We start from the raw sequence: 23593 nt of genomic DNA on the forward strand, positions 1-23593 counted from the left end.
GATGATCTTTAAGGGTCCTTCCAGCTCTATGATTCTTTGATTCATCGCATTGGAAGGAAAAACTGACAACAAGGTGGTAAAAGAGAAAGGCTCCACTTACACAAGAGTCTACTTTGGGGAGGAAAAAAAAAAAAATCTAGGCTGAATTTCAAAGCCAAAAAGGATTTCAACTCAATCCACAACAGAGACTCAGTCCACTACTGCTGTTACGAAGTTCCAGGTCAAGACCACAGTTCATCAGCAGAACACCAAGTAAAAAGATGCCTCTAGAACTCTGCCACTAGCTGACTTCCTCTCTCATCCCAGCCACTACAACTGCTAGCTCCCAACTACCCACTTTAGCCAATAGCTGTGTCTGTGGAAGACCAACTGTTACTGATAGCTACAGTAAAAAAATTCTTCAAACAGCCCATTTTAACTTGCAATTTCACACCCTTTCTGTTGTCTGTACCACAGGTTTTCCAGTAAGTAAGCTGAGTTCTTACTACCTGCTATGCAAGACAGTTATTATTTCCTGACCGCTCTAATGTTTCATGCCTAGATATAGTAGCTATGTAGTACTGACTAAACATTTGTGCTTCTGCACATGGATCCAGAAAAAGATATTCATCATTCTCTAACTTTGCACATATGCTTTCCAAATTCCGTGCTCCCCAAAAGTTATTTGCAATTACAATTCAGGTAGGTCTCCTAGATGCTTAACAGCAACAGTATTTTATGCTGCAGGAACAAATAGGCCACCTAACAAATACACTTGTGATACAAATCCAAGTCCTCAGTTAACAGCTGGGAAGAGGACACAGCCTGAGAGGCAATATTTAAATGAGGAAACAATGCCAGGACAAAGCAGAATCCCAAAATTTGCCTTATTTTTACATAGCAGAAATAGCAGGACTCTGTATGCATTTTCATGTCTTTATTCATTCAACAATGGAGAGGGGGAAGGGCAGAAGACTAAACACGTTAGACATGAAGATAAACTAAAATTATTTAGGAGCACAACTTGAGAAGATAAAACAGCATTTTTAAAAACAATATCCACAGGCATCAGTAGCAAGGAACTGGGGCATGAGGTGGGAGAAAGGTATGTAAACTTGCTAGCAAAGAACAAAAAGCCATACCTTCAACTCATACATCTATAAGCCTATTTGAATGACACATATAGATTTAAATTCAAAGTATCTGAGACATTTATCTGTCAAAATAAACTGGAAACAAAAACTGAATAAATAACCTCCAGAACCTTTATCCCCCACCCACATTAATAACTAAACCTTATCACAGCAACTTTTTCTTTAGAGGTGCCATCACAGACTTGTGATCAGTTGTGCTTGGGAGCACCACTAATCAGAGAGACCCACATGTGACAGTAGCAAGAAGTAGGGTTCAAAATTTAGTCCTTAGATGATGCCTTTTTGGTCTCATCAGCAATCTTCAGCAAGTGGATACAGCCTGAATAGACACAGTATAATAATGACCTTTTCCAAATACTCTTTAACCCAAACAGAAGGGCTGTCTTTCCATGTTTATGACCCTGATCCCTCAAAAGGGAACTTAGCCAGGAAAACCACTTCTAGTGGAAATGTTAAAATAATTGAGAAGAGAAATAAGGATTAGCCGCCACCCTAAGGAATGAGGGCACATCTGCATTGATAAAACCTTTTGTATTACACTCTGGATAGAAACAGAATATAAGTAATGGGCCCTTTAAAATAGGTTCTTCAAAAAAGAGAATGTTAAAAGATACCTAAGAAGGGTCTGGGTATTAAAGCAAACACAACATGAGATTTAGGTTTTGTACATTTAAGTCATTATACTGCAGCAAGTGACCAAACTTAATGAGTACAAAAAATTAGTGACAGAATTCAAACAACTCCCCCTCCCAGGAAAACTCCATTAACCCAGTCATTTAACACCACTGTGCCTCAGCACATGGGTAAAAATGTGACAGTGTCACGATGAGGTATTTTCCACCATGTGTTTAATTCCAAATTACCCTCTGGTCATCAAATAGACTGAGCAGTAGCAGAGACAGAAGACTGCACTAGCTGAACCAGTTCCGTTTGGGTTGGCCTTTTCTCTGCTTTCCCTTTTCAGAGGAAATAGCCTTCCCACCTTACAATGGCTCCATGCATCAGTTACCATATTCTTGCAGTAAATACAGAATGGTCACAACAGCTGGCTTTTACAAAAATTAAGCTATTAAATGCTGCTTAATTCTATTTAATTCAATATATTCATTGCCCCAAATAAGCAAGCGATAGCAGCAATGTTATAATTGCTATTCAGTTGCTAGATTCGCCAACAGAGCCTAGAAAAAAGGAAAAGCTTGGAAAAAATCTGTGTTTTGGCTTTGGCTAAACTTGTATCTGCACTCTTCCTATAAAACTGACATTGAGTGTTGTCAGTAGAGAGCCTTTATGTTAGCTCTACACTGGCAGAGATAAATACACTAAGTACAAGACTTAGCCACAAATGCCCATTTCTAACTCCCTCAATAACAAGTTATTTTCCTATAACTCCTTAAACCATTACTAAATGTTTCGTAGAATGCAGTACATGCTCTTGGGATGGGACACACCAGGGCAAGCCACAGCTTGTGCTTGAAATTTAGCACCCGCCCAAAAGCACTGTGTTGGTCTACCTAACTCTGATCATACGAAGGAAAAATAGACATATTAAATATATTTTATTCTCCTTGTTTTTCTCTGAAGTCTGACACTGAAGAATCCCCAGGACTACTCAAAATTCTATTTTTCTTTCCTACAGAAACCTCCTGGTATGTCTTGGATCCTCCTTCAGTCTGCAAGTCTCCATCTTTGCTGTTGTAAATAGAAGGTTTTCAGAACATTGGAAAGAATCTCATACTGTTACGTTATGTTCCTACTAGGATTTCCATGTGTTTTGAGAGTGAAGGTAAAATAACCTATGTTCCTCTTGCTACTTCCAGCCAGTCATCTCAGTTTTGTATTGCCAGGACACTTGCTGACACTTCCCCATCATTAATGAAGAGAACGGGCCTAACCCGAGGTATGCCCCTGAGTAGACTTTCTGGCACTGATCTGCCCCCTTGGGCATGGCCATTAAGCCAGTTTTTTCCTCCACTGCACTGTCTGCTCATTCAGATCAGCTCTTCTATGTAAGAATGTTAAAATCCCTCGGACCCATATGCTCTTGTACTGCTAACAAATACTAAAAGTCAGGTTCTTTTTGTGAAATGAGTACACCATTAATTAGGTTGTTGACTTCAAAAAAAAAAAAACCCCAAAAAAACCAACCACATCTGTCTGCCCATTCTTCAGAATGCTAACTCTCTGTTGCCATGGTCACAAATTACCATAGTAACATCAGATAGATCTGTATTTTTAGATTAAATTTGCTTCTCTTTTCACAGAAAATAAATCCAACCAAAAGAAAATACTCATCCTTACCAGGAAATACTACTAAAATTCAGAGTATAAAGTAGAACAGCACACAGCAATTGGTTAATTAATAAAAAAGGGGGGGGGGGGAAGCCCCCTGGTGGGGGCTGGAATCAAAACATTGCCATTTTCAGAGCTGCTTCCTACAGCTAAAAAATGGTTTGAATGTAGAACAAAAGAAAAAAAGTGAGGACAGTTGTTCTGTAACACTATTGTCTCAGTGAGCTGCATTGGATAGTGGCTCAATTAGAATGCCCAGAAAGCTTAAACAGCCTTTTCAGTCAGAGGTTAACAGCAGTATTATTTCATATTTCTCCATTAGAGCCCCAGCTTGTTTTGCTCCTTATCCCCAAGTAGGGTCTTCACGCATACCTAGGAAATATTGCTGTTCAACTGTCATAATTGAACTAACCGTTGTGAGATAGTCAGTGATTTTATGTTCCGCTTATACCCTCTGGTGGACAAAGAGTAATCCACAACCCTCGTGGATTAGCACTATGCTAATGGGGACTTCGACATTAAAATGCTGAGTCAAACCCAAGCATCTCTAATTTGAGATTTCAGAAATAATCTAACAGAGGAGCCAGAAATAAAGAGTCCCTTAACTCAGTGCTTTCCCAAATAAGGCAGCAGCATGAATACAGAAGGTTTATATTCAATACTAGGTTTGACGATCAGGAAAATTCCTCTCCATTTAATAGTCACCAAAATTTTTCAACTTCTTTCTTTTTGGTAAGCTACTAAGCACTACTTGTGATAAAAACTTAGTTCCCTGATATGTAAAACTTTATATGCTTGCCATCCAGATTGACTTTCCTCTCAAACCTGCTACAAAGACCATGACTGAATTTCCTACCTTTCTAAGTCAGTATAGCAATGTATTTCTACTGCCGCCAGAAATGCTTTAGTGTTTTACATAGTCTCAGACAGATATATTACAGAAGACTTGAGCTTTTGCTCCTTTAGTGATCACTTATTTTTGCAGTATTCCCATAAATGTTACTTCTAACATTATCTGGTTAAACCCTGACAGAATGCTCTTGTCCAAAGGGTCTGCAGTAAGCACATTTCAGTCAGAATTCACTGCAAGAAAAGGGAAATACATCAAACTATGCTATTTGCAATAGATGCTTACGTTCCACCTGGGAATCCGGCCTTAGGCCTTGTTGTACAAGTTACATGTATTAATCTAGGTCATAGGTTTAAATAATGAAAAAAGGCTATATTACAGCTCTAATACAGTATATTTCAAATCTCCACAGTCAGTAAAATGGAAGCCAGTCCTTGCTTAATAAGAGTAAACATTAAAAACATAACCAATTCACAGAAGAACAGAAGCTCAGAAAGAGAGCAAGAAAGTAACACATAGCTTGCAAGGGGCTTTAGGCAAAGATTTTAGGCATGTGAATAGCAATGACCTAAATTTACCTGCAAAGTTGCAGGAAAAAAACCCCACCAATTTGCCACTGTTTCTTTTCATTTCATATTATTTTAACTCCTGTTATCATCAGGAATAGAGCACTAGAAATTCTGACACTGAATTTTGGGATTCTACAGATAACTGTGTGTATGAGCACAGCTAAGTCCAGCATTTGGTTTACCCAAAAATGCAGGCTTTGGCAGGGGGCAGAGGGTAGAATTTCTGGGGCAAACATATCTTCTGGAGCTTCCTGCTAGTACTTCTCCAGCATAAGACATCTACAAAGTGATGACAGATACTTGATATTCATCTGGTCCTCCCTGCAGATCAGTTGCCTGCTGAGGTAAAAGTCAAACTTTATTGTTCTGAAGGGATGAAAGTTTGAAGAATCTCAGTGTATGTAGCTGAAGCCCAGTTTAGAAGATTGGGGTTGGGGAGGGGGTGGAACGAAAGGGGGAAGGGAGGGAAGGAAACAGACAGAGATTGACTCTAAGAGAGAAATCAGGCTCAAAAGAGAAATCAAGCTCTCATCTGTAGAATGCCGAGTTTAAGTGCTGCTTGAGGCTCAGAAAGTTAGCAGTATTTGCTGGACAACTCTCTACTATACACAGCTCGTTTTCTACTCTAATTCTATCTATTTATGTATCTCATAAGACAGGTTCTTAGCTGCTATGCAATTATTGCCTCCATCTACTGTTAAAACCAACTGTTTTCACAACTTCATCTGCATACCTCTTAAGATATTTTTTGATGCCTCTAGGTGTTTTAACAATACGTGTAAGGAACATAAGAATGAGTTATGTTTATAGTGTCTTGCAACAGAGCCAAATACCAGATGAAAAGTGACTGGGAAACATTTCTCCTCAGTAACACAAAAGCACATTCTCATGCAGCATATGCATTTCTGCACATATTATCAAGGTCTTAAACATTAAACTCAGTAGATTCTAGACCAGAAATAGCACACAGGAACTGGCAGTGGGCGGCCCTGACTGAGTTGCAAGGTCAAACCAGAGGACCTCCAGAGGCCCCTTCCAACTCTGACACCTCTGTAGTTCTACAAGCTCATGTAACTTTGGAATACTTTCCTGGTTTTTCATGTATCTGACTTTGCAAGATAACTCACAAAGCAGCACCACAACCTGCCTCAGCCAGACAGCACATTACAAATTTCTAGTGCCTAAAGCAATAAAAGCTATAGTACAGACCAGTTACATAGAGATGTCATTCAGTATTTCCCCAGCAAGCAGTAATGTGACAATACAGTGCCCCCATATGAATACAACTTTTTTCCCTAGATTTTTCTCCTAGGGAACAATCCACACTTTCTAGCATTACATGCAACTTTGGAAGACAGAAAGAAATCAGCTCAGTTCAACAGCTGCTCTCAAGCATACAATGACACTTCACAGTTACCTTGTGAGCCTCCTTAATACAATGCTATGTGCAGATCAGAGAACCAGCATATAAATCTTACTTTTCTCCTAAGGCACTAAATTTCCTGCTGATTAAGATGGCACAGAATAAATAATCACTTCTGGAAAGTTGTGGTTCTCTAGAAATCTTGCTTTCCAAGAAAGTCTGTTGTGAGGGAGTTGTACTTCCAAGAGGGATGTATAAAAGAAAGCCCAGCACTGCAAAAGTACAATGAACGGAAATCAATTCATTAAAATGAGGGAAGGTGAAACTTCCCCAGAACAAGCTTTGCAATTTGAAGAACACTAGCACCCCTCTCTTCATATATGCTCTACCTACCAAGGAAATTATTCTAGTCTAAAAGAAACCAGTCCCAGAAACGTAAAGCTGGAGAATCACAAACTCAATTTTTAAAAAGTAAGTAATAAAGATATTTAGGTAATGTATAAAGGTTTAAAACCTGACAGTTGTCTCCCCTATATTTTCACACTTCTTACTCTCCACGGAGGATTACTGCCAACAAGAAAACATTTTTCCCTTTTATGCAACAAATCATTAAGTTTCTCAGATAGGAAACCATATTTCACTATTTTCTTATCCAACAGCAGAACACTGACTCATAACACTACAAAGCATGGAAAACATTTCTTTTCAAAAGGCAGTCATGGCTTCAACTTTGTATGTCATGGTACAGGTATTTTAGGATAACTTATAGGCACACAAAGTTTGACACACCCATACCACCCTCTTCAGCCCCCACCTTCAAGAATAATTTTCTCCTATTACACTCCTCTCCGTGGCCAGGCATATTAGGAAAAGGCTCTAAACATTTACCAAACACAATAGGTTCTACTGCTAGGTGAAGATTTAACCATTTGCTTAATTGCACAATGAAGCCCACAGATGACACTGAAGAGAAACTACATTCCAGCATTTCCTGCTGAAAACACCAAACAGCAGCTGATAAAAAGCATTTTATCAAAACAGCACATTCAGCGCTCTCATTAACAAGAGAATTTCTATGCAAGACAGTGCCATCCAATGCAGAACTGTATCTAGAAACTGACTAAGAGGTCACGTGGGTGGTGGCAGATCTGCAGTGGCTTTGATCAAGCAAAGCACAATCTAGCAGTCACATTTGTACTAGAAGAAGAAAACAGTATCCGTGCTAAGACATTGCTCTTGCTCTGGGTAAGTTCTGCTGCTCGACATCATCAGCTTCATACTGCACACTAGACAGTCCCTGACTCTACTGCAGACTCACTCTTGCAAACAAAAGCCAATTCCCCTTGTTTACCCACAAGCTAATGACATCAAGCATCAATGCTAAGTAAAAGCTGCTTAGCACAGAACCTAGCTTAGGAAGACAAAGATAAATCCAAATACCAGAACTGAATCTTCAGAAATTCTTCCTGTGCTTCAAATCAGAAAAGCCACTACAAATAAATGGATTCTAGAGAAGATTCTGGAAAGCAACTCTGTGGAAACCTAGTAACTGCAGACTATCACAGCAGGCACAAGGAAAGGGCGAGAAGATCAGTGCAAGGGGAGACTTGGCCTCCAAGTCAAATCCCTCACAATGATTTACATAAATAATTTGCTATGCAAAATTTTGATTAAAAAAAATTTAAAAAAATAATCAAGAAACATGTTCATAGACATACTTGGTATATAGAGAAGAATGCTTCTCTCTTGCTCAGTACAGTAAAATCTAGGAAAGCGATTCCTAATGACTGGATCTTTCACATAACCATGAAAGATTTTTATGCTGTTTGGAGAGAGGAATTTCATTTGGAAACAGGAAGTATTCCTACTTCATTTGCATGCATTGCATGTGCTAGTAAGACATGAATATGAAGTTTGCTAATAAACCAAAAAAGAGAAGAATAACTGTTTTTTTTAAACTCAGAATCAAGGAATTTCTACTGGCTTCTGGATAAGGCCATGTGGATAATTTAGGAGAAATATTTCTCACAATATGTAAGTTTCTAACATGGAGTGTAAAGATTTTTAATTTTTTAAAAGCTGTGAAAAATAGTAAACCCAACTTAATTGGCTTCCTGAAATAACTGGTCAATCCGAGAGCAAAAAATTTGCCACCAAGACAATGGGAAATAAGAAAATTTCTTATTTCCTAATCTTCAACTTTATAAACTTTTGAAAGGCTACAGACATACTTGTGGAGCATTAGTTGCAGAAGTGCTTCTATAGCTTGTCAACAGCAAAATACTGGGCTCTCTGTGAAGAATTCACTGTAATTTTAGAAATGTGACAGCAAAAGTATGGGACACAAACACCTGTATGGAGGTTCCTGTGATAATTAATTTCAGTGAAAATTAAGACCATCTAGTATGCATTCAGACACCCATGTCTATAATGGTGCACCTTCATTATAGATCTTAATAACAAGAACTCTACTCATATATCTCATAAATTTTCATTGACTCAGCTGGCATTTGTACAGGGGATCTCCCCTTAGCAACGTCCAAGAGATTAGTATGGCTCGGCATGATGCAAATTTTCTCTGCAGCACTGCAATTTCATTCCCACAATACATATTCTACATTCCTTGTAGTTTTCTGTCCCAAGTGTTAACTATTGCTTGAGTCTCAGGACACTGATAAACATGGCACAATGGCAGACAGAAAATCTGTGCAAGGGCTGCAGCAGGATAAAGCAAGAGGACTGATTAATCACAGTATTGTGCCATAGTCCCTGCTTTTTAACCCCCATAAACGAAATCCTGAAGTTAACGGAACTCAACTGTTAATAAATCAACTGTTTCGGTTTTCATGTCCTGAGGATTGACTCTCCTAAAGCTGAGAGATGAGGGCTTCTGAAATTCTCAAGTATGCCCGCAGTCTATTTTGAGACAGATTTTCCCAATCTGCTAGAATAAAAGAATTTGTCTGAAGCAGCAAGCAACACGATGACATGGGTTCAACCACCAAATGGCAAAGCGAGTATGCTTTCCATGGAACTGCATGGGACCTACTGCACGTGACTCACCTCATTCTGATGCTCTCATGGAGTCAGAGTAAGCATTAGAACCTGAAATAAAATCCAGCAGCTTCAAAAAGAGCCAGAATCTTAGAGATGCCAAACTTTCCTTCTCAAGAGTAACTCTTAACTACTTCATCATATAATGTGCATCTAATAGCACATTTTCTTTATTAGTTTTTCCAATTATCTCCCTTCACCTTCCAGAAAAAATAAAACAAAAACCAATCTCTTCATCTTCCAGTATGAGTAACAGGACTCTAGCATATACCTCCCATGAGCCAGTCCTTTATGTTCAAAAGCACTCAGCATACATCACTTCAGTCACTTTCTCAAAGGTAATGGACATATTAGGTACAGTCCATTCTAAAGGAATATGACTCATGGTGGACACTTCTTAACCACACACAGCTGCAGGAGAATACCCAGAGCAAGATAAGACATTTTAGAGAGCCACACACCCCGTGGAACTCCAGTGTCTAGTATTTTTCCAGCTTCTGTGCAATGGATGTCTCTAACCCTAGTCGGTTTTTCCAGCAAAGATTCTCAACTAGAGTTAGTTATACAGTGAGAATTCCGAAGCAACTGGCTATGTACAGACATATCAGCATTCCCTCCAACAGAGAGATGAAAAGGAGAAAATTCCTGAGGATTTGTATCCTCTACTCTGCTTTCTGAATCCCAGCCTCCCCCTTGCCTTGGAATGAGCTCTGTAAAGCAGTATCTATTATGTACAAGAATCTCAGCTCCCTTCCTTTGGAGAGTTTCCCCATGAAAGCAAAAGGCAAATCCTAGGACAGAGACAGGTGCTGGGCGGGAAGGTCGCCTTAGGATGACTCGCCAGAAGCAAGAGAGCCAGCAGCTTTCTTCTTAGGGCGGGCTTTTACACTTCTCACTGGAAGCTGAGGAGAAAGAGAAAGAGGCATCTTAGGCTAGTTTATTTTAACATCTAAATGTCTAACAGAAAGATGCAAGAATGCAGAGTGAAAATAGGACAAAACAACCACAACATGAGCTTATTCATATCATCTGTTGTTTGAAAAGGCTATTTAACCTTTCCTTTTTTTTCATTAAATAAATCACTCAACATATCCATCAAATAGCAACCAGGAGAAGACATTCTAAAGCAGGGTATGTACAGTAGCAAAATCAAAGCCAGCTGTCCACACAAAAGGTTAAGCACAGATATTTCTAACTGGTAACATTCACATAACATTTCACTACTCTAACTTTTCTGCTTCTTAACTTCCATCACCAGTGCAGTTCTCTGAAAGCTGCAGAAACATCCTGAACTAATCTGCACACTTTACTTCTGTGTCCTTCATTCTAGATATTGGCAAGAAGAGCACATTTAGTCATCCATGATGCATTAATCCCTGCCTGGCAACCTCAGAGATCTCAGTCAAAGACCTCCTACAAGTCCTACATCTGACCCAAAGATCCAACAGTCTGAGCATAAAAATCAATATGCCTGCAAAGGGCTTTATTGGTATTTCTGTATTCACAATGAACAGCATAGAAGAATTCAGTCTGTCTTTTCACAATTTCAATTTGAAAAGTCCTCACTAGGAAGCTTTGACTCAAATTTTGAGCCTCTTGTTTCCCTGCTCCTGTCTAATACAGTAGACAAGAAAGAAGAGGGGTCAACTCAGAAATAAACCACAGAAAGATACGAGTTAAATTAAAACGCGTCTGTGGACACAGATGTCCATCCCTGGAGATAATCAAAAGCCATCTAGGCCTGGGAACTGGCTCTACATGAGCAGTGGGTTTGAACCAGATGAATTCAGAGATCCCCTCCAACCTCAATTATTCTGTGATTCTATTACAAGGAGCACTTAAGCACATGGAAAGTTTTCCACACACTATAAAATCAGATTAGCAGTACAACTTAAAATCTAATGCTCTAAGCAATTACTTTTCTTCAAACTATTTCATATTTAGCCTGAATATTTGACAATGTGCATCAGTTATATAGCATTCTTTATCTTAGATAAAAAGAGTAACATTAGAAATCCAACTTTAATCAAGCAAATAGGACCCCAACTTCATAAAACGGGAGAAGCATTTTATCATGTACAACAAATCTAACCATAAGAAACACTCAAGTAAGAGTCGAGACCTGGAAAGCAGCACCTCAAAATAGCATTTTCTAGAAAATATACCTGGAAGATACCTGAAAAAAAGATTGCTAAGGTTAAATGATTCTTGTACATGACGCATTTACTTTCATGTATGGTTTATTTTAATAATAAGAAATCGGGCATCTCATGCCCCATCTGAATGGCTGTAAATACCTTGGATCATCACGTGAGCATAAGAAGACAACCGAACAATCACTAGTTACTCAAACTTCAAGAAAAAACCCCAGGAATGGGGTAGGTGGGGAGTGGTGTAATTCCCCGTACCTAATGTGTAAAAGCCAAGAGAGGCCTAAGAGGGTACACAACTGCTGCATTTAGATGATGAAAAAGTGAAGAGTGATGAAAGTGACTGTCCCAGCAATAAAGGCCACTGCTAGAAATTCAGACCGTAGCAGACAGGAGAGAGGATATTGTCAACAAAACACATTAAAAATATCTCATGCTCCACCCTTCGACACAAAACCCAAATGAAAGAAAAGCTGGGTTCTGGCTTATCACAGAGGCTTACAGGCATGATAAAAATGAAAAAGCTAGAGACAAGTACAGCAAGTAGACAAGTCCCCTGACGTAGGACTCATCTAGCAAAGACAGTCCATTTTATTAACAAAATTTATACATACAGCTTCTACATGCTGAGACTATAAAGCTAGAGCCTTCCAACCAAGTTCACAAATCAACGTCAGTGCTGGAAATTATCTGTACACCAACTCACCTCAGCTTTCATCACCTTTTTAGGAGTTTTGAGACTCTGGGTACGTTTAGGAAGTTTGTCTCCTGCATCTTCATCTGATGGGTCTGTTCTAGTGTCTGATGGGGTTCCATTAGACCGATGTGCCACACTGCTCTCCTCTCCCGAGGAGTAACAGGAAGCTAAGGAACAAGAGCAAAAGTTTTCGCGAATCTTTTAAAAGAAATCACGAGGCTTAAAATGGCCCATCCTCAAGGAATGACATGACAGAGAGAAGTCAACCATCCTAAATAATGATAATGAGATAAGTACAGAGATGTATATTAAATGAGAAAGCTCTAGGAAAGACAATGCAACTTCTCCCAGATGATCTACAATCTTGTACTCCTTCCTGAGACCCAAGGCTCAGGGAAGCCCTGCTGGCTCACCATCCGAGGTCTCATACAATGGCCCAGCACGTGCTCTGTACCTGAGTCTTCAATAGGTTCCAGAAGACTCGCACCAGAGGGGTGCAGCTGTGGATCACGGCTTCGCATATGCACAGTATCTTCATCTCGGATCAGAGTGAGATCCTGCATGCTGAAACTTCGAAGCTTCTCAGACAAAACTCCCTGGCCCTAAGAGGACATAAAATTAGGGTGAAAGGCACCTCACCAAGATCATCTCACATGGGATCACTCATTCAGAAGAGGAGCCCTGTTCCCCACTAGGATACTCTGAAAAAAACAGAGAAGGAAAAATGTATGCTCCCAAGAACAACAACTAAGATGTTAAAGCAAAATCCACTCCACTACCCTTCTACTTTTTCTAAGTCAAGGATGGAATTACCTGCAGGGCAAACTGGAAGGAGGGGAAAGTAGGTTGGTGCCAAACAAATAGTAGTATCCCTAACAGGCCCATAACACCTAACTGCTGCTACACAAAAATAAATTGCTGGAGAAGTCCTGAATGTTACAGACGGCATTGCATTACCTTTGCAGCTGCAGTAACTGCTGCATTGGCAGCAAGGTTTAACCCTCTCTTGCCAACTCGCATCATCGTTTCGTAGCTCTTGTCACAAGCCTGAGTAATGTATTCATCAATTTCCTAGGAATGGAACATGGCATTTAGCTCCTCATTACAAACACGATCAAAGTTTCCCCATCATCACCCTTAAAAACACAAGGCTGATCTGGACACTCTTTATTCATTGGTGTCATTGATGATATAACTCGAGTTTCTCTGCTAATTAGAGAAAGTGTGTAAATGCAGCTTTAAATTACAGTACAGTATTTCCAAATGATAACAAGTGAAACAAAGCAGTTGCTTACACCAACAATGCGAAAAAATAGACCAGCTACAGAACATGCTGCTCCTATCATGATTCAAAAGGCTTAACTACTGACAGAGACTGTAAGGGCTCATGACACTTGGTTAGCCAAGCACACTTTCTACGCATTAGGCAAACTATTGGCTACACTGCAATCTTCAGTAAGCCGCAGTATGACATCGTTGTCAGACACAGAATCATTCTGCTTTCACTAAGGTCAGCACAAGGAAGATTCACTGATTTCAGTTTTTATCGTGGCATAATTAAGTTATAAGTCAGTCAGTCCCCAGACAGGTCCATATCTTCCAACAACAAGCAAGTACCTTCTCCTTATTGGAGAGCGTTGGGTGCACAAACTTCCTGTAGAGGACACTGGAGCCCTTGGTGTAAGGGGAGAGCAGCCAAATCACAAATGCAATTTTCAGCTCGAAATAAAAGGGAAACCTGAGAGAAAGTGGAAAGAAAAAAAAAGGAGAAGAGAGAGAAAGATGGAGAACTGGAATCAAGATCATCACAGAGACAGATGGAGATAACTAGTAGAGAGCAACACAGGCGGAAAGATTGTAGGCAAGGTAAAGGGCCAGAAACAAGAGAATCAATTATCCAGGTCAGAAAAGCAGAACCCTTTTTAGAATCCTAGGACATACCTTCTTCGAGTATCATTTAGTCTTTCATCCATAGCCATGAAAACTCCATAAACAGGGCATCTCTCAGCCCTGCAAACACACCAAATTACAATCTGATAGCTACTTTCATAATTCTGAAGTTTCTTCAGAGAGCATCCAGTCGATATGTTAATGTTACATTAATTTCCCTTCTCAATTTCCAAACTTTTCAACAATGTGTCTTAATAATGTCACATTCCTGCTAAAGTTGAATGGACAGTTTCAGGCTGTTTCTGAAACTTCCAACAGCTACTCCTCAGATAAAAAAAGCAGGCCCAGCTTTTTTTTTCTGATGACAGGAAGAACACAAGCCTGTCATCTCTAACCCTCACCCAATAAAGTCTGGGAAAATTATATAGCAGAGATTCTTCAACCAAGTGAATGCAAATTCTCTACTGACTCAATTAGAAGGAAGAAACTTCTGTTTTCAGAAGTCCTTTATGTGAATAAGCTAAAGTTCTTGTACTTTTTCAATCTTTGCTCTTCAGATTTCATACAGGTAGAAACAAAGCTGCTGAGCACTTTTGTAAGGCATGTGTAGCAATTCATGACTCTTTAGAAGATGAAACTCTAGACCAACATTGTTTCAGAGATGCACCCAAAGCTCAAACACTAAAGCAACGAGGCAACTGAAGAAACCCTGTTTCATAGGTTCAGTTGAAGCCTTGTAACAATGAATTATCACTTTTGGAGGCCTCCATACTGCCAAGCGTGACACAGAGCACTGAAAGGAGTAAGAATCTGCTTCCTTCTATTCCAATCCCTAGTGGAAGTGAAGTTCATTGTGCAAACCACTCACAGCACAGACATGCATGTGATCTGCTCTTCCACATAAAAGGCTGTCAAAGCAAAATAGGTCTCATCCTTCTACCATTTTTTTAAGTTGTCTTTTAGACTATCATTTTTCAAACTGTACTAGTTCATATCAACAGCTTCTCAGAAATATTTCAGGTTATAAATGGATGAAGATCCTTTTACAGATACTGTGCATTTACCCTAATTTTGCAAGCAAAGGAGTTGAAACAGCTAAAATGGCAGCTACTACCCACAGTATCTAGAAATCTGCTGACTTTTCACAGGGATTGAAAACTCCTAAAGGAGACACAGTTTATTCTTGGCTTAAAAAAAAAGGCTTAAAAAAGGTAAAAAAAAAAACCCAAAAGAAAGACACAGCAGGAACAAAAAAACCCACAACATGCCACCAAGGAACTCACCAAGAAAGAACTATGTCTGTGAGTGTTTCTGCAGTGGTGAAAAAGGCAAACACAATCCAGTACATCATCCACTTCACCTGCAAAACAGCAGTCACTCAATGGACATACACCAGAACCCAGAAAAAAAGTTAAACATCTTCTCAGTGTAAATGACTCATCTCCACACATTAAGACAGATTCAAAAAGAAAGCATATATAATCTGTAATGGAGATGGACACATACTAAATGGTACATTTCAGTCTGAGAAAACATGTAGGATTACTGTGCTCTAAATAGAGAAACACATACAAATACATTGATGAATGCATGCCCTGGAGCAACACTATGAGGCAATAGTGTTAAGGTCCCAAATGACTTATCCAAAAAGATTTATCAGTTCACTTTAAGAAGTTACACTCTTCCATATATCATGAATACCGTAAAAAATATATATACACTCACATATGCAAAAGTTTAAGTTTTAACTTAAGAATTTTAAGGGAAATTGCTAGTTTTCTATCTTGTTGAGAAACATGGATATGAGAAACATACTTATGTTGAGAGCATAAATAACAGATAAATGAAGAGGACACCTTAATTAAAAGCAATTTAACACTCTCATTGTCATCAAGAATAGGAAAAAATAACTAAACTGAATCAGGTAAATGCCATATATTAAATCCACACATTAACCCATATACTAAACCACATGAACAATTATGTTCATATAATAATGACATCTGACAAGCCTTGTTACAGCAAATACAATAAAAGCAGGTATTGCCCCAAACTTGCAGGTGTTGGAAAATTTGGTGATTTGTTCTTGAAAGACCCTTCACAAGTTCCTCATAAAAGAAAATTAATCTGCCTCCAGCTACTCTAACACAGTGAATGGTTTAGAAAATAGGGGTTAGTAATCCAAATTATTTCCACTTTATTGTAAACTTCCTTTTTCAGAACAGAAAATAGCAAAACTTGTATTTTATGGCTCTCTCCTGCCTTTTTTTTTGTTTTTGTATCATCAGTTTGGACAAGACCAGGCATTGTTCAGCTGATCTAAAGCAACTTTTCAAAATGAATGATTAAGTCCTTGATGCAGCAACATGAATCAGCTCTTGTATGAAGAAGTGTGTGAATAATGATAAATCTAAGTTTGCAAAAAGGGATCCAAAAGGGTGAGAGATTTCAGAAAACCTATACACCAGTAAATCTTACTTCAGCATTAGGAAAAATGAAGGCAATAATAGCAACAAAAGCAATTAGCAAATACCTACATATATGTAACAAAATTAAGATTATGGGGTTTTTTTCAGAAAAAAAAAATCTCAAGTGTAGCAGAACTCTTAGGTTTCCATAAGCCTGTGCTAGCTATAGTGCTTTCCTTACAGGACAAGGGTATATGAAGCTTCTAAATAGTTTCTAACAGGTCTATACAAACACTTAAAGAAACAAAATCATCAAGGATAAAAATGAAGGGACTACTGAGGATTAACAGTTAGTTAAGAAAAGGAAACAAAGGATAAAAAATAAATGGCCACTTTTCACAATGAGGAAAGTTACCAGTGGAATCCCACAGGAATCAGTGTTGAGATCTGTGCTGCTCATCTTCATGAAACATCTGGAAAAGGTTGTGAACAGTAAAATGACAAACTGTGCAGAAGATACTTTCCTATCCAAGAGATTAGGTAGGAGTTGATTAAGGAATTAAAAAAAAGGATCCTGATTGATCTCCGGCTGACATTTTGTTCCTAAATGGGATTAAATACAAAGCAATGAATTTACAGTGTCTGCTTTTTCTTAGTGAAAACTATTGCATTTACATATATTAGCAGACGTCACTCAAAAGGGGTCACTGTAGGCAGTCTAAGCTTAGTGTTCATTTTTCACTCTGCTAACAGAAGGCTCAGGAGCATGAACTGAGAACAGAAAACATTGTTTTGTTACTGTTTAAATAAACTTCACGTTCACATCTTTGATACTGGATGCAGGTCTCTTGCTTTTGTCTCCTTCTGTCACCCTTCACCCTATGCTCTAAAGCCAAAGGAAAAAAAGTATAGCTCCTAAATGAACTAGAAGGATCCATCTTTTAGTTCCAGAAGTCCCTGCAGATGACCCTGCAGATGCAGAAACTAAAAGAGAAGAAAGCAGATGGGAAGAAGCCCTATTTTTTTTTTTTTTTATTTATGACAGATTATAAACACCTTCCAAAACTAAGGGTTAAACAAGGCTGCATGTTTCTTTTCAGTCCACTAAAAGGAGTCAGGTTTTTGCTGCTCAGCCTGATGATCACCAGCTTCAGGTAATGGAACATATATAGTCTCCCCAGCTTGCACCAAGAACTTAAAGGAATTCAGAAAATGCAAAAGCATAATTGGAATGTAGACTTGACCAACGCTGAAGACGACATGTAAAAAGGAAAGAAAAGAAAACTGCTTTTAGGACAATGTGAGCTACTAGAGCAGTTTGCCACAACTGCCGGAGGATTTATCCTGAATTTTTATCACGGTGGTAGAGAAGACAAAATTTGCACTGTATTCTGGTGTCACTGATGGACTGTTTGTGGTAGCTTGGTCTCAAGCGTCAACTCAAGCTTCAAGACACCACTTTAGCACAGAAACACCTGTAAGACCTTTCTCCACCACCAAACCCTAACCAGCGTTGGTTCTTAAGCACTATGAGCAGGCAGTAGTACATGAAGCTGGATTTGAAAATGGGCAGTACGGCATTCAAGTTTTCTGCTGACTTTTCACATGAAGAACAGTTTGAAGAGATATTACCCCTTCTGCGGTTTCCCCCCCATCTTTTCACTTGTGTTGAGAAGGAAGAGAAGCGCTTCAAATGTAAGTGAATTAGACAGATGCCAGTCCAACACCTAACTGCTTATTTCTGATGCAGTCCTCTCAAGGAGAAATAATTAATATGTAAGTTTTAGCAGTTCAAATACATTTTCTCGAACCACTCTAGCATTTGCACTGAAACTAAAAACAAAATTATATTTCTTGCTGCAGCAATCCAGACTATCTACTTCAGGAAACCTATGCCATTGAATCACTACACAAAACTCCAAAATTAATGCCATACTTTTCCACATCATAGGTCGTGTCTCAAGTGATCCACTTAGAACATCCCTTCTTGTTAGAAGGCAACACGCAACATCACAAAAAAAGTCTGTTTTAGCAATTGTAGCCATGGTGTAGACAGAGAGAGGGAAACAGTTCCAGAAGGGAAAGAGAATGAAGTTTTGACCAACATAAAACACTGATCACAAGCAAAATTGATAGGAAGCCACAAACCAAGCATCCTTTTGGAAGAAAACAAAAGTAGTACTGAAAAAGCTATAAAGGACACAAATAAGGACAAAGTTACAAGAAAGAACTTGTCTTAGACTTGCATATGCTTCCAGACTGCACTGTTTCCCCCGCTTTCCCTTCCTCACACAGCATCTCCTGAGAAAAAACAGCCCAGGTTTACGGGTTGAAAACCTCCCATTTCAGTGAGCACCCATCCTTGGCAGCTTTTCCAGAGACTGGAGCTGCTGCTCGGGTGGCCTGGCTGACCCGAGCCCCTGTGGAGCCGGAGTGCCATCGTCCAGGGGACAGGCCGGGGGCTTGCGAGGTGGCCGCGTAGGACGAGGCGGGCGCTGCGCCGGCACGGCGAGCCCGTACTCACATATTCCTTTACGTTTTTCGTCTTCACGGCCTTGTAGGAGGAGTACGCGGGGTAGAGGGTGCCGAAGATCAGCCTACGAGAAGAACAGACCCCTCAGTGTCTCGCGGCGCCCCGGCAGCGGTGGTGGGCACTGTCCTCGGGATGCCGGTGCGATGCCGGTCTCCGGGCGGGGCTCAGCCGCCCTCACCGCGGCGCCTCCCGTGGGCCGCAGCAGCCGGCGCGGACCCGCCCGTCTGCGGCCGCAGCCACCGCGAGGGCCCCTGCTCCCCAGCCATCCCTCCCCGGGGCGCGGGGTCCCGCAGGGCAGCACCGACGCCACCGCCAGAGCCCCGCGGTGGGCCGCGGCCCCCGAGGCACCACCAGGGAAGGGCCACGAGCAACGGCCCGCACCTCCCCGCACCCCGGCCGCACGCACTCACACCACGAGGCGGGAAATTATCCAGGAGACCATGGCGGCACCGGGCGCGGCTCAGGGCTGAGCAGCGGCAGGAAGCGGCTCTTAAAGGGCAGGTTCCTGCAGCAAGTGCAGCTCCGCCCCGTGTGCTTGCATGGGAGGAGTCGACGCGGCGGAGGGAAAGGCCGCAGAGCGCCGAGCATCCCGCCCCGCTGCGGAACCCCGGCGAGCCGCGCTGCCCGCCCCCTGCTAGGGGAAAGCCCCGCGCTCGTTCGCACCAGGTCAGGAGGTGCGGCGGGAGCCCGGGAACGGAGCCCCGCCAGCGGAACGGCAGCAGCAAGTAGAGGTAGGCAAGTGGCGTTGCTGGAACGATGGCAGAGAAGCGAGCAAAGTGAGGAAAATTACAGGAGAGTGCCGAGTTGAGATCACGGGCACTTGGGAAGAGATAGAGTAAGAGAGGCCACAAGAAGCCATCTTCCCTCCAGCCGCCTCCTCCAGGGAAATCAAGACAACAGCTATTACATGCTGTAAACAAGGTAGCTAGGTGTAAAAGCGTTTCAGATATCCACAGCTCCGAATTTCACCCAAAACAGGATGCAAAACGAAACTCAACTAGCCGATACTGACGTTTCCGTTATCAAACCAGAAGAATAAAGTATTACTTGTAGTTTCCAGGTAAGATACTCTTCCTCGAAAGCTGAGAGGTCAAAAATTACTTTGTTAACTGCACAAAGGTGAACATGTATGTGGGAATATCCTTAGTGCAGGGTGGGAAATGTGTATGCTTAAACATACTGGAGTACTGGAAACTGTTGTATTTTAACAGCTCACCAAGGAATACTGTTAAAAGAATCTTCCTCCTCAGTCAATGCCAGTTTATTACTGTGTCCCTGGGACCTGTATATATATTAGTCAAGGATTGATTAGGCCCCTTACATAGATCTCTGAATCACACTGAGATATCCATTATATAATAAATATATTTACAAAAAATATACTTTTTTAATAATAATTTAAAAAATCGCTAGAAATCGACTATGGTTCTTCAGCTAATTGAAAAACAAAAAAAACAACCAAAAAAAACCCAAACCAAAACACACAATAAAACCAAACCCGCCCCCCCCCCCAAAAAAAATCACCACCAAAACAACTCACATCCACAAAAAAAACCCCAAACAAACAAAAACCCCGAAGTAAGACATTGTGGCAAAGTCTCATTAGTTGCCGATAGTTGCTAAAGAGCCTTTATGAAAAGGAATGCGACCAAGGAAAGAGTCAGAACAAAAACAAAGAGCTGTTCAGGAAGAATTTTCTCATGAATGCATGAAATTCAGTATAATGAGCAGTGATGACAAATACAAAACATTGACAACTTCCCATTACATGCAAGAGATGAAAACACAAATGTCTCTACAGACAGTGACAAAGAACATTTTGTCAGTCTGCTTTTGGATCTGAATGTCCACAAAATGACTGCATAAGGGACTGCACAATTTACACCACTGATGGCAAAAATGACTTACTAATAGGATAAAAGGAATCTGCTTTCACATCTCCAAATAACACCAACACGCAAAACCTTCAACAAAATAACTACATCTCTAACTGCATCAGTTTCCTATCGGTGACCAGCACAACCAACAGGCCTGTTACTTGAGTAATTTCTTTGTGCCCATATGAGTGGAAGATTCAAACAGAAGAGGGAAAATGCAGAGATCTGGTGAGAAACACATATGACAGTGTGAGAACACTAAATAACTGCAGCACGGCTAAGTGACACCTAAATAAAATGTGCCTTAGTGTTTTAAGCTACTTCATGTACCACGGGGCAATATGAAAATCTACAGTGCATTAGACACAAATAGTGGTAAGAACAACAGAATCTCATCAGAATCAACATCAGTAGAGAAGGTGGTGTTGTAAATGTAAACGGCAGCTCACTGTTAAGTAGCATGTTGAGCTCTAGAACAACTTCAGAAAAGGTATTTTAAACTAGCAATTTATATTTAGCAATAAGATGTTCAATTTTTTTTTTCCCATACAATAAATAAAAATAAAGATTAATTAATTAACTTACCTTTCCACAAGGAGAAACTACTGGTAGTTAAAGGGATATTTTTGGAACAAAAGTCAGCTAAAAGTTAAGTCAAAATAAAAATATATATTAGTAGTATTCTTTTCATTAAGTTATCAGTAATATTGTACAATTCTCTGTAATTAAGATCTTACGACCTACCCAGGAAAGCAATTCATCAATTGTTTTCAAATTAAGATTGTATGGGGTTTTTTTGCAGATATGCTACTGCTGAAACAGCTCATGATAAACTTGTGTTCTACAAATGCTCCAAATAGGCCCCCAAATATCTATCAATCTGCTATGGCTAAGCAATAAAGCATGGAAATCAAACAAGCTGTTCCTCAAGTAGAGCAGCTTAAGCAAAGCTACATTAAGAAAAATGCCAGGTCAGATCCAGAAGTCCTGCTGAAGCTGAGGTTCAGGCAGAAGCTGCTATGATGAAGAGGAACATCAATTCATCAGGGCTCAAGAATATAAGATTCCCTCTGGAAAAGTTTAGCAGACTAAATATGAGTCTTAGGAGTAAAGGTGATGTGGAAGAGCACAATGGGAACCCTCTCTGAAGCACAAAGGTGCAGATTGTAGTGGAAGAGTATCAAAAGCTGAAAGAAGTAAGGAAAACAGAAAAAGAGCAAGCTGACCACCAAAAATGACATTGCAAGAGCTATGGCCCCTAGAACTGGAAATTGTTCTGAGAACATTTCTTTACTGGTTTTGCTTTGTGATTTAAAGCTTTTCTCTTAGAAGACAGTTTCCTAGAGGAAACAGCTGTAATTTGTTGTATCCAGCTCTTGAAACTTTTATAACCATTTTCCTGTTAGACAATATAAAGACAGAGATAAATAAAAAGCTCCTGCAAGGCAGGGAAATGAGGGAGATAAGAGAGAAAAGATGATTTCTGCCTGGTTATTTTCCAAATGCCTGTTGGGAATGTGCAGGTCTTTTTCAAAGGCTGAGAATAGGAATCTTGAAGACACTGCCAACTGAGAGGAAAGAAGCTGATTTCACATTCTGAGACGCACTGGAAGAGAGTGACCACAAGCAGGCATTAGCATGCATACCAGCTATCTGGATAAATTTGGGGAAACACTGAAGTTGACAATCAGAAGGTAAGATTCTTTACAGTAACCAAAACTGGGAAGATGCACTGTCAATCAGGTTGTTCTATGCTATGCTTCACTCACATCACTACATGTGAAACATGTAGTTTCACAATCATTTTCCACTGAATTAATGCTTACTAGGTGTGCTTGATGCATGAATAAATCACTAGTGTGTCATACACCCCAACCAATACCTCTTAACTGTAGCTCAGAGCTATCAAAGGGCTATCAGGAGTGAAGAAGGAAATTATACATGCAGGAGAACAATAGTTTTAAATAATATCCATGCCTTGTAACTCCTTTCATATTATTTAGATTGTAGGTAAATTCAAGTTACTGCTTAGCACCTAACTTCACTGCTCCAATTCTGATTCCACATCCTCAGGTTTTACAAAAGGCCATTTAAGAATCTTTCAGAGAAACGACACATGGAATGCAACTTTTGATGTATTAGGTACTTATTTTTTTTTCCTATATTTATGTTGCCTTATTACAGTTGCCTCAGAGTAAAGATTTAGGGTTTGTAAAATTAAAACTTGCACGCCGTTACGTTTTGATTCTGTACCAAGAAAATGAAGTTTTTTGGTTGAAAAGAAGTGAAATCTTCAGACTGGGGACATTACACCCTTGCATGGCTGAACAAACACCAACCTTCAGTATTGTGAATGCAATCTAAATTCACTCAGGCAGGCCAACAGCCATACATTCCTGAATTCTTACTTCATCTTGTCTGTAGTTACATAGGATGTTGGCTCAAAGACAGCCAGGGTTTAAAGCTGATATTCAAAAATAGTGCTGCCCACTGTCTTATGCAACTCCATTTAGTAATGGCAAGAGAGCATTAGGTAGAACAAGCGTGATGACCGTAGCAAACTATATTACGACATGTAACTCAAGTTTTTATTCTCCCTCTGCTAAAACCCCTCTGATTTATGATATCTGCTTTAATCTGCTTACATTCTACATGACATACCAGCTGCCCCTTAAAATCTTGAACTAGAAAATACTGTGATAAAAACTATTGATTATATATCTTAAGCCAATTTTCTAATCACTTTGGTTGGCTACTTGTGGTATGACCTCTATATGATG

At 40.0% G+C, this 23593-nt stretch overlaps 1 protein-coding gene and 1 long non-coding RNA gene across 7 annotated transcripts; one reads left to right on the plus strand and one right to left on the minus strand.

Moving 5' to 3' along the window:
• Positions 1-901: 901 nt before the first annotated feature.
• Positions 902-19625, minus strand: REEP2 (receptor accessory protein 2). Of its 6 annotated transcripts, XM_086851869.1 has the most exons (10): positions 19343-19407; positions 18928-19000; positions 16819-16876; positions 15279-15355; positions 14047-14115; positions 13723-13843; positions 13063-13176; positions 12560-12707; positions 12115-12272; positions 902-10160 (listed from the first exon to the last, which is right to left on the minus strand). In XM_086851869.1, exons 3-10 carry the CDS (start codon positions 16867-16869, stop codon positions 10086-10088), a joined length of 813 nt encoding a protein of 270 aa, XP_086707995.1. In that variant the 5' UTR covers positions 16870-16876; positions 18928-19000; positions 19343-19407; the 3' UTR covers positions 902-10085. The 6 variants fall into 6 exon arrangements, with proteins under 6 accessions (XP_086707995.1, XP_086707994.1, XP_086707998.1 ...); XM_086851868.1 differs by lacking the exon at positions 16819-16876 and having other exon boundaries at positions 19347-19625; XM_086851872.1 differs by lacking the exon at positions 14047-14115 and having other exon boundaries at positions 19347-19454.
• On the plus strand, positions 19528-22791 carry LOC147650309 (uncharacterized). The gene is made up of 3 exons (XR_015276752.1): positions 19528-19667; positions 19915-19996; positions 21616-22791. It is a non-coding gene; the product is annotated as an uncharacterized LOC147650309 (long non-coding RNA).
• The last annotated feature ends 802 nt before the right edge of the window (positions 22792-23593 follow it).

This window comes from Cyanistes caeruleus, chromosome 15, assembly GCF_971803275.1.
Source record: "Cyanistes caeruleus chromosome 15, bCyaCae1.hap1.1, whole genome shotgun sequence".
NCBI classification, from domain to species: domain Eukaryota; kingdom Metazoa; phylum Chordata; class Aves; order Passeriformes; family Paridae; genus Cyanistes; species Cyanistes caeruleus.